Genomic DNA, 12,594 nt, shown 5'->3' on the forward strand with positions numbered 1-12,594 from the left:
AGGGTAGCCTACGACTGAGAACTATTGCGCATAAGTTTAAACTCGTGATAGTTTAACTTCAGGGCGTGGTGAGCCAACAAATTCTGAATTCCAGAGACCTCTTGTACCTCACCATATGGCTCATCCATAGAGCTTCTAGCATATCCCTTCCTTATTGGGTCTCTAGAAAATTTTGAATTAGATCTTTCCTCACCTGATCTTGCTACAAGATGTTATGTTCCAGGCAGACGTGTAGGCTATTAACTTCCTCTCTCTCCTACGTGTCACCTCTTCGTCAATCAGCGAGCACATGCTCTTCTTGCACCTGCAAAGTCTGTCCTATCCCCTTATTTAGAGTGATTATCACTTACCTTTTCCAGATAGGCACATATTCCATCAAATTTGCATGCGTGTACGAAGTGGTTATTTCAAGCATGACTCCTGTTCGCCAGCATAGCAAAACAAGCCTAGGTAGCTCTATAGAATTTTCCTTATTGAACCAGCACGAACGAAAAAATTCTTTTTCCAGTAAATGATTTATGGTAATATTTCTTCTTACTCTTGGAGTGGGGGGGAGTGATATGCCGCCTCAAATAGTTTTTTTTCTTTCAAGCCCAAAGTTAATGAGGTGTACCAGCACCGAATAGCCCAGCAATCCTGACCCTACTGGCCAACTTGTAATGTATCAAACCCATAGCTTGCTTATTCTCACTACCTTGGCAGGCCGAAATGAGCCCAGCCCAGCAGAATGACCCAGTGTATATACCTACAACATTATAAGACACACCATACAAAAAAATCTATAACTAATTCCACATAATTGTAGAAGTCAACTTGTCAAGCAACAGGTGAACGAATTCCCATATTCTCTATTTGACTGGACAAGACTTCTTCAAAAAGTAATATCTTGGTCTAGATAAGTCTAAATCTCAATTTGATTCATTTGTTAGTTAGCTAACGCGGTTACATTTACAAAGATATATGATTTGCCTTAACTACCTCTTAGATACTGCTCTACTACTGCCTATAAATAGAAACCCTTGTGCAGTCATTTGAGGGAGAAGTCTTCTATACTCGCACACTCAATGCTCTCTTTTCAACTATCTTCCAATATATTTTTGCACTCCATACCACTTTTAGCACTTTTTCATCATGTTCCACCATTTTCTCACAATGTTTCGAGTTTATTTATTCAATCAAATAAATTACTAACTTATACATTATGGTACTAATCCTTATTTGCAGGTTACTCTTCCCTTAATTGATCTTAGAATTGCGCAAAGACTCTGGTACGGATTAATTTCAGTCCTTTTTTCTGTCGGAGTTCACCCTTCTCGTTGGAAAATGCATGTGCATCTCACGAGACCTTTTCAAAAATTGGCCAGGGCTATTGTTTTTATTCGCTCATGTTTGCTAGCATTTCTGTCCTTTGACTTTCTAGGAAGGTATTTTGGTCTTGTATTTTTCTAATTTTTGCAATTTCAGTCTATTTTTTCACCAGAATTTACCCCTTTCACTGGTGGAAGTAAACTTTAGCAAAAAAAATGGGGGGAGGGGGGGGTGAGATTGCAAAAATTAAAAAGATGCATGACAAAAATACTAGTCTAGAAAGTTAAAGGACGAAAACGCCAAATGACCTAAGTTACAAGACTCAAAATGCATTTAGTCTTTTTATAATACTCCATTAACTATTTCTTTTTTAGTATTTAAAAAAACTAAAATTATGTTTTTCTTTATTATAATTAAAAATATATTTTTTCTAATTAAGAAAGATCAATATGGAAATTTTAAACGATAATCTTTGTACTATATATAAATATACGTTTGTATAATATATGAGGATTATCTTGTCCAAATATCTAGTTCTAACAACGGGTGAATGTTACTAATTAAAGAATAGTTGAAGACGATAAAGTGTATATAACCCTAATTAAAATTAATAGCGGCAACTCTAAATATATAGACAAATCCCACTATGAATAATTTCAATATTATTACTTCAAATATGATTACTCTCCAACATCATTTTTTCTTGTAGTTGAGATCGTCAAACACATTTCTACAAAAACATGTGAAATATACATATACAGCATGATCATGCCATTATGAACAATGTAACATTTTCAATATATAGAGAATTGCAAACAGACAGGTGAGAGTGATTATCAAGTCATGGATGGAATTATAGCAACAAAGATTGTTCCTACCAATACATGACAAGAAGAGTGGGAACAAAAGGGCCCTCCACTAAGTGATTTGAACCGGAAAAAGAAGCAGAGGAGGATAGGTTTTCTGTCTATAAGTAGAGAAGAACAAGAATTGGGAGGGGAGTGAAACATACAATACCACTTTGCTAATAATTTAGACAGGGTTTTGATCGATGGAGAACTACCGTGAGTGTAGTAAGAAGGTTAAGGATGTTTCACTGCAAGAACTCAGGGATAGACTTGCTGAGTTTGCTAGGGTTAGGGGTTGGGATCAATACCACAGTCCTAGGAACTTACTTCTTGCTCTGGTAAGTTCTTTGACAATTCTTATGTTCATAAGAGGAGAAACACTTTCAATCCTGAGTTATTATTATTTTTTTAATTTGAAACTGGTATTTTAATTTATATAAACAAATCCCAGTTCAGATTTTTTATTGTAGATTTTATGCAACAATACTATTTTTGCAGTAGATGATTCGGAAGAACCATGTGTATAAGATATGTGTTTGCGAGTGAATAAAAAAACTATATTTTTAGGCTTATTTTGAATGAAACTAATAAACCTTTAATTTAAATTATTACAAAAACCCCTTTCTTTATTTAAGAGAATATTGTGTGAAATATAAGATGAAACACTAACTTAATTAGAGTGAAGTATTGAACTGAGAAAACCGAGTTCATTTCTTTTACCTGCTCTATTGCAATTTTGATCCTGTAATCATTCCGTATTTTGATCCTTTAAGAAATCGAACTTGCAAGGTTCATTATTTTTATAAATTTTACGATTTTAAAATACAATTTGCTAAAAAGTTGTAACTTTATAAAAAAATTGACATGTATGCAAGTCATGTGCCAGATTAAATTTGAGTATGACGTTACTTGCATGTATGGTTTTTCAGTCAATTTTCAAATATTTGGCAAAATATGCCTTCAACTTGCAAAATATATAGAATGCAAATTTCAATTCTGAATTACATTAATAAAGCATGTCTGCACTTGCGGTACTAGAAAATTGAAAAACTCGGCGCATTTAGTCCTCTACTTTACAGGATTTTCAGAATCATCTCAAAATTAAAAAGACTCGACACTTTTAGTCCTATATTTTTAAGGATTTATAGGACTAAATATATTGAATTTTTTTAATTTTGGGACCATTTTAAAAATTTCATAAACCAAAATTAAAAGTGTTCAACTCCTATCCAACGGGATTAAAAATATAATTTCACGGATTAACATGAATATGTGTGTGTTTAATTTGATTTGAATAATGATGAATGGGATGATATGGAGGACAGGTGGGAGAAGTAGGGGAATTATCAGAGATATTCCAATGGAAAGGGGAAGTGGAGAAAGGACTGCCAAACTGGAGTCGGGATGATAAGGAACATCTGGAAGAAGAGTTGTCTGATGTTCTACTCTACCTTGTTCAGCTGGCTGATGTGTGTGGCCTTGATCTTGGCCAAGCTGCTCTCACTAAAATACTTAAAAATGCTCAGAAATACCCTGTCCTCAACCCTACTTCCACTACTTAGAAATTTCGTGGAGTGTTCATAATTTTGATGTGTGCTGTGTGTGTGCTCAAGAGCGTCCTATTTCACATGTAATAGTACTTAGCGAGTTGTTTTTTTTTTGGGATAAATTGCAGAATTTGTTTCTCTTTTGAGTAAAGTGATTGATTATATGATTGTGCCAAATTTAATCATTGGTAAAATGATTAATGAAATAAAAATACACACATGAAATGCAATTAACGTGTTCTGAAATACTTAACAAATACAAGAACCACTTAAATAAACCCCGAAAAAAAAGGCTTGAAACCATCTCGTACTTTTAAAAAAGATACAAAATGCCTTTGTATGTCGAAATTTATTAAAAAAATAAATGTAAAAAATCTGTAATACTTTTATTTATTTACTGTTTTTTTCAAACAAATTCAACCTTTTTTGTTCTGAGGGTATTTTTAAATTTTTTTATTCATCATTTTTCACCACCTAAAATATAGGACAATGTCGAGCGGATGTCTAGCTTTCAAACATGTGTATTGTATCTCTGTACTCTTTTTACTTAATTAAATTTATATTTACTGAAAAAATATAAAATATAGGACAAGTACCATATAATTGGTAGCTGCTTAAACATAATTCTCTTGCAATAATTAGATGATTGACACGTAGCTGGATTTCTAAAATAAAAATTGTGGGCAATCATTGAGATTTTCTACAGATGATGTGATATACATTAGTAAAAAATATATATAAAATTGTAAGGGTAAAAAAGTAATTGGATATGTAGGAGACACGCCTTAAGCAAATAAAACCCATCATACCATATAATTTTCCATACCACTATAAATACCAAAATACTATTTTTTTAATCCAAGTTACTATTCAATGACAAGACACCATTCTCTTGAAAATTATAAATACCAAAATACTATTTTTTTAATCCAAGTTACTATTCAATGACAAGACACCATTCTCTTGAAAATTACACAGTTTGCGAAAATTGCATTTCACCTGGTGTGCAATTGCGTCGTGGTAAAATCCCGATTTTATCCTTTAGCAAAAAAACCTCAACTACATTATTGACGCCGTCTGTGGGAATCGAACCCACGACCACATGGTTAAAAGCCATGCGCTCTACCAACTGAGCTAAGACGGCTTTAGCTTTCCTTACTTATTTTCTTATAGTGGGGTGCGCCAGGCCCGCGCAGTAGTGCAATGCATGGGCGACGCTCGAAGACCCAGGCAGCAAGCTGCTTTGGCGGGCCATTCCCCCTAGAAAAATAAATTTAATATCATGTGGGCCGATGGCCCACGCCCCCCCCACCCCGAGGCCCCGCCTCGAGCTGACGGCGGGGCGTCCCCCTCGGCTCGAAGTGTCACCTCGCGCCTCCCCCCACCTTTGTCGCGCTCTCCCCTCCGTTGGAAATGCCGTTGTCCGTCGGTCACTCTCACAATCACCCTCTCCACCCCACATTTTTCACAAAGTAAAATACAAAGCAAATGCACCAAATGAAAAGAGAAGCAAAATTTAACTAAGGGAATTACCTTTGTTAGCCATGGTGGCAAGAAGTTTGGAAATAGAGATGCAAATGGAATGAAGGCAAATGCAAGGAAAAAAATATAAGTATGTTGATGGGTTGCAATTAATAGCCCCCAACCACCCACCCACTCCCATTTATTACTTGTAGTTAGTCTTCTTTAATGTTTACTCTCGCACAAAATATTACACCAGCAAGTGCATATTCCATCCGAGAGGCATATTCCATCCGAGAGTGGGGGACTGTATGATATACATTAGTAACAAACATATATAAAATTGTAAGGGTAAAAAAGTAATTGGATATGTAGGAGACACACCTTAAGCAAATAGAAGCCATCATACCATATAATTTTTCATACCACTATAAATACCAAAATACTATTTTTTTAATCCAAGTTACTATTCATTGACAAAACACCATTCTCTTAAAAATTACAGTTTGCGGAAATTGCATTTCACCTATGTGCAATTGCGTCGTGGTAAAATCCCGATTTTATCCTTTAGCAAAAACCTCAACTACATCATTGACGCCGTCTGTGGGAATTGAACCCACGACCACATGGTTAAAAGCCATGCGCTCTACCAACTGAGCTAAGACGGCTTTAGCTTTCCTTACTTATTTTCTTATAGTGGGGTGCGCCAGGCCCGCGCAGTAGTGCAACGCATGGCGACGCTCGAAGACCCAGGCAGCAAGCTACTTTGGTGGGCCATTCCCCCTAGAAAAATAAATTTAATATCATGTGGTGGCCCACGCCGAGCTGGAGGCGGGGCCTCACCCCCCTCCTCGAGGCCGCGCCTCGACCAAGCGACGGGGCGTCCCTTCCCGGCTCGAAGTTTCACCTCGCGCCTCCCCGCACCTTCGTCGCGCTCTCCCCTCCGTTGGAAATGCCGTTGTCCGTCGGTCACTCTCACAATCACCCTCTCCACCCCACATTTTTCACAAAGTAAAATACAAAGCAAATGCACCAAATGAAAAGAAAAGCAAAATTTAACTAAGGGAATTACCTTTGTTAGCCATGGTGGAGAGAAGTTTGGAAATAGAGATGCAAATGGAATGAAGGCAAATGCAAGGAAAAAAATATAAGTATGTGGATGGGTTGCAATTAATAGCCCCCAACCACCCACCCACTCCCATTTATTACTTGTAGTTAGTCTTCTTTGATGTTTACTCTCGCACAAAATATTACACCAGCAAGTGCATATTCCATCCGAGAGTGGGAGCTGTATGATATACATTAGTAAAATATATATATAAAATTGTAAGGGTAAAAAAATAATTGGATATGTAGGAGACACACCTTAAGCAAATAGAAGCCATCATACCATATAATTTTCCATACCACTATAAATACCAAAATACTATTTTTTTAATCCAAGTTACTATTCATTAACAAGACACTATTCTCTTGAAAATTACACATTTTGCGGAAATTGCATTTCACCTGGTGTGCAATTGCGTCGTGGTAAAATCCCGATTTTATCCTTTAGCTAAAAAACCTCGACTACATCACGATGCAACGAGAGAAACATATATTTTACCAATCAATACCAAAAGATAAGGGGATAACAGAGGCTTGAACAAAGAGCCTTTGCTAAATCATACTTCTGAATTTCCGTAAGCCTTGCTAAATTAGTGGTAATGAGAGTTAAACCCTGCTCAAGAACATAAAGATTTACAATGTGTTGATGAGTTTAGATTTCGTATACTTAGTGCTAAATTATTTCATAGTATTAGTACTATCGTTTTGTATAGAGTATGACGGATACCATGGCCAACTTAAATTGCCATTTGATTTGTACATTCTATATTTTTTCTTTACTTAATGAATTTACCATTATAAAAAAAAAAAAATAGAAAAGATTTACAATGTGAATACAGCAACACAAACTAAAAGAGAGTTTGCTGCTATTGTAGTGATATGGGTTCCGCAGGTAAAGGGCCTTTCCGGGGAAAGCCCACTAAGGCAGATTAAGACCCAAAATGGGCCACCTATCGAAACAGGCCCAAACGAGCCACACTCAGTAGAGCTTGAGAGTGGCCGCACACGGTTTAAGGGATCGGAGACATCATCTACCAATATAACATTAATTCCCACCCACAAACTCGAACCCACGCCATGAACTTATATTATGTCCATGAACTACTTGCACATTTAGCTGGGAAAATTATCTTTTTCGTCTTTAATTTTTATCCCCAGTCATATTTAGTTCTGTAAGCATGCTCATTAATTAATTAGTTCAGTAAATTTTTAAAATGATAAAATTAAATTCGATTTAGTATTTTTTTTCGCAAATTTTCTGACGATTTTTAAAATTGCCGAAAATTACAAACGTGGCAAATTTTTGCTGAATTGTCCAACCACTTATCTAATTGTACAATCTACTTATAATGACAGATGTCATTGAAGTTGAATAGGCATGCCATGTGGGAAAATAAAACTAAGTCGTGTCATTTCCAAAAAAAAAAGGAATAAAAAAAAAATCAAGTCCTATCATTTCCCCATTTCCTCTGTTACGCGAACCCTAATCCTCATTACCCCAAATCCATTAAGATTGATGGCCCCCCCTCCCCCAGAATACGGTATGCCTTTTTAATTTTTTGTTGTTTATAGCATGCAGTTTAAAATTTAATGTTGAGTATGTTTTTAAGTTGTTTGTAAACAACACTTGTCGATTTTGTGTGTGTGTGTGTGTGTTTTGTTGTTAAATACAGTCTTTATTGTGTGTATGATAGTGATATTGGGGTTGAGTGCTTCAATGTTGTGATGGAGGGAATAACAGTGTAGGGACGCACTTGCTCTTGCTTTCTTTTCATAATATTTGTATTATCTTTTAAATATTTTATCCGATTTGTGTTGGATTTTGAAGCATGTGGTCCCCCATGTTCTATTGTTTAAATTATTTTGTCAGATTTATTAGTTAAATTATTTGTTGTTGTTGTTGTTATTATTAATGAACACACCCTTTTGAGTTCATATTTCATGTGTAGGGATATATCCCACTTCCACCAATCCCTGCTTTCAAGAATACTCTCAAAGCAACAAGAACAACACCAACTTAAGATGCACAGTGAGTCGGACTAGGCTAACCCAATGCAAGACTTGGATTGAACCAATAAATAATGGGATGGTTCTCCCAGGCCGCTTGGGACTCAACTGATATTGGGCCGATCGTAGGAATCAATATCTGGTACCAGCCCAACCTAGTAGTCCAAGACCACCTGATCTTGGATCTGGTCTGGGCCGGGCTTGTTGGACCAAGCCAAGCCGGGCCTGTTGGACCTTTTTCGTTATGTTTTTTAATAATGCATGGCATATAGTTTTTATTTTATTCTTCTAAGTTCATTATCTTAATAGTTCTTTTATACTTTTTAAACTCTAAAATCTTTTATTTTTATTGTTCTACTTCTAAATTTATAGTACTTTAATCCACCAATACCCTTTTTTTCAAAATTTATTTTAGCACATAAGATGTCACACGTTCGTATCAAAATTCTGTTGAGCATACCGTCACCAAATACCATCAGTTCCAACAGTCCGCCTCAGTTGTTACAAGACGCCACAGTGGACATGGAGTCATACCCATATAGTCAAAATTGCGAACCAAGAATGTTCTTGCGGCAAGTGGACTTAATTTGATTTTCCTTGCAGTCACACTCAAAAAGGCATGCACTGCATACATAATTAATGCTGCATCAATATCTTTTGTAATATTTTTAAGTATTTTCTCTTTCTTTAGAAATTGAATAATAAAAAAATTATATAAGTACTTTATTTTAAATAATTTTAAGAATATACCTACACATAGAACGTGCGTATCATTAGTATTAACAATAAGGGCACACTCAATACGTGTATAAAGAATAAATATTATTTCATTAATTAATGTATATCTTCATAAAAATAAATACATTAAAATACATATTTGGATTCGTTCCAAGCAAATAATAATAATAATAATAATCTTAATCAAACAATTTCGATCAATTAATTTTTGAAAATTGACATCAACAAAATAATCTCGTAACAAAACATCTCTCATTGTCGAACGAAATATGTACAATATCCCTCTATATGATCAGTCTTGCCTACTTTTTCCCCATGTACCTAAACCCTAAAAAGGTACAAGCCAACATGCCCAAACATCCCATGATTGTTTGTGCAGCATATAGAGATTTGTAAGTACCTCCAAGACCCAAAAAGTGGTCCTCTACCCACGAAAAGATCGTTCACAAGTTTTAATTTGACCAAACCCCACCATCAATTTGGTTTGTCTTGGAAGTTCAAAATAATAATGATACAAAATCTAATGAAATTTTAATATAATATATAAATTAATGAATTTACTCAACTACATATATATATCATCTGACATTACACAAGATTTTTGTGTTGTACATGAGTTTTTTTTTTTCTTTTAATTGAAACCACCCAAGGGTTGGGAGCTTTTCAGAGTCCCTGACTCTTCTTTATTAAGATCAAAAGGTGAGCAAATTTACAGCACGAAGTACTGATTCTCTATCATTTCTAAAAAAAATTGTAAAATCGGGAGTTCTACTCCCTTATAATTATTCGCCCAAAGCGTAAACGAGGAGTACTACTCCCTTATAATAAATCACAAAAGTATAAATAAAGAGTACTACTCCCTTACAATAAATCACAAAAGCATAAATAAAGAGTACTACTCCCTCACAAAAGTAAGATGTGCTAGACGATAATCCAACTTGAATCTTGTGTAACAACCTTTATGAAAAAATAAAGAAGAAATCGAGCTCGTGCATTTATATAATTATGGGGACGTTTGCAATAACTTTTAATTACTTTGATAGAGGAAATAAATTATAAATGAAGTTGTAAGTTTAGTTATATTGGAAATAAGAAGTGTTTGAAAATAAAAACAAAAAAAAAATTGAACTTGGTATATCTTCACATATTATGACCAAATTACTTTTATAATTAATCTTCACATATTAATGTGAGAGAGGAGGTATATTTTTCACAGTTTTAAGGGTAAAATGATTATAAAAAGGTTTATTGACCTGTAATAAATCATAAATAAGTCAATCAGTAGCATATATTGATTTTTATTCTGGTTTTTTTATTAATATTTTCAAATTCGGTGAATTTTGACTAACAAAATCACCGATTTGTTAAAAGAAAGCAAATATCAATAATACTAAATATAATTTTTCAAATCACAGAGAGTTTACGTATAATTATACCAAATTTTAGAGAAGGAGAGTGTAATTATTTCATATTTCTCATTTATGCCTCTTTTAGTTGACTGAGTTAAGACAAAATGATGATGTAGCAACAGAAGAAAGCAGGGAAGGAAATATAAGTAGACATGAGCGCAGTTAACTAAAAGCTAGCAAAGAGAAACAGCAATATATTATAATTATGATGGCCCCTTCACTTGGAGTGCACCCAATCCCACAAATCCATCATCATCATTTTTGCCTTTCCATCTATTCCTACTTTTATTTTATTTAATTCAATTAAAATCTCTTGTACGTACCTCTTCTTTTATTTTATTTTTTTTTTGTTTTGTTGGAAGCCATAAATTAATCATTAATTTCGATTACGGACATGATTAATTATTAAAAGGGTTGGCAAAACTTATAATTAGGTGCTCAAAACATCTTATAGAATATTTGAAAGTTAAGCTCCAAAACATTGTTTGGCAGAAAAAAAAAATTGAAAAGCTTATAAAATTTCGAAATAAGATGTTCTGAATTTTATAAAATTTTAAAAATAAAATTACCTTTTTGTTATTATATTTTAGAAGCTCTATAAGATTAATATATTATAAAACAAAAAGATCATCGTTTATACTCTATCTCTCACTCACTCATGCTTGAGCGCACACGCACAAGCATGAGATTTTAAAGAACTTTACTTCTATTTAATTTTTCTTGCATTTGAAAAAAAAAATACTTCGTTATTGCATAATAAATTATTAATTATAGTGAAACAAAAATAAGGTTGTTGTTGATATTATAGTCGTATTATAAATAATACGACTAAAAATAGGCATTGCGTTAATTAAAAAATATCAATTATATATCTATGTTAATATTCTACTAGTATGAATGTATATATATATTATTCTTATTCAAAATCTTAGGTAATAATTCGATACTTTTATTACTATTAAACTTTTATTTGTAGTTAAACTAATGTATACTATTTATGAAAGTATTTTTAAAATATTTAAATATAAATAATATTTTATTTGATTCTAATGGTATTATGTCTTTATTGGTCATTAATTTTAGGGATTATTACAATGGTCTCTCCTCAGGTTTAGTGTAATTACAAGTAGACACTCTGTGGTTTGAAAAATTGCATAATACCCCTGAGATTTGCTTTCGTCTAATAAAATATGTCCCTCTATTAATCAACATTCATCGAATTTGATAATATTAACAAAAAAGCGGGATTAAAACCTATATTTATCCTCGATTGACATATTCTAATTTATTGCAGGTTAGATCTTCTTAGGATAATTATACTTTCCTCCCTTAAAATTTTGTATAATTGCACGTAGACCCTTGTGGTTTGAAAAGTTACATATATTACCACTAAGGCTTCCTTCCGTCTAACGAATATGTTCCTCCATTAATCAAAATTCACTAAATTTGTCAATATTAATAAAAGAAATGAATTAAAATCGATATTTATGCTCGATTGATTTATTATTGATCTATTGCATGTCAAAAATAAATCTTTTGTAACTAAACTACCCTTATAACGGTGAAGTTATACCTCCTCACATGCATTAATGTGTGAATATGTATAAGGATAATGTAATCATAAAAAGATTTATTTGACCTACAATATGTCAATTAGATTTTGAACCAATTTTTTTTTATTAATATCATCAAATTCTATGAATTGTGACTCAAAAGGACTTATTTGTTATATGGAAGCAAACCTCAGGGATACTAGATATAATTTTTCAACCACATGAAGTCTATGTATAATTAGATTAAACCTCAGGGGAGGAGAGTGTAATTATCCCATCTTTTTATAATCAAATTATTCTTATACATCATCACACGTTAATGCATGTAATGACGTATATCTTCACAGTTATAAAGATGGTTTAGCTACAAAAAACTTATTTGGCCTATATCGATTTGCATTCAATGTTTTTTTAGTATCAACAAATTCTATCAACTTTGACTAACCAATAGACTTATTTGTTAAACAGAAGCAAATCTTAGGATACTAGACGTAATTTTCAAAACTATAGGGGTTCTACATTTAATTACACGAAACCTCATGGAGAAGAGTGTAATTATCCATTAACTTTATCAATAAAAAAAGACCTTATTATACCAAACACCCTAACATCTTAT

The 12,594-nt window shown here is 33.4% G+C and overlaps 1 protein-coding gene and 2 non-coding genes across 3 annotated transcripts; 1 reads left to right on the plus strand and 2 right to left on the minus strand.

Annotated features, from left to right (window-relative positions):
• On the plus strand, window positions 2,295-3,880 carry LOC105157961 (dCTP pyrophosphatase 1-like). The gene is made up of 2 exons (XM_011074520.2): window positions 2,295-2,494; window positions 3,482-3,880. The coding sequence occupies exons 1-2, from the start codon at window positions 2,360-2,362 to the stop codon at window positions 3,716-3,718; spliced, it is 372 nt and encodes a 123-aa protein (XP_011072822.1). The 5' UTR covers window positions 2,295-2,359; the 3' UTR covers window positions 3,719-3,880.
• Window positions 4,775-4,847, minus strand: TRNAK-UUU. The gene has a single exon. It is a non-coding gene; the product is annotated as a tRNA-Lys (tRNA).
• Window positions 5,760-5,832, minus strand: TRNAK-UUU. Its single transcript has one exon. It is a non-coding gene; the product is annotated as a tRNA-Lys (tRNA).

This window comes from Sesamum indicum, linkage group LG3 (assembly GCF_000512975.1).
Source record: "Sesamum indicum cultivar Zhongzhi No. 13 linkage group LG3, S_indicum_v1.0, whole genome shotgun sequence".
Lineage (NCBI taxonomy): Eukaryota > Viridiplantae > Streptophyta > Magnoliopsida > Lamiales > Pedaliaceae > Sesamum > Sesamum indicum.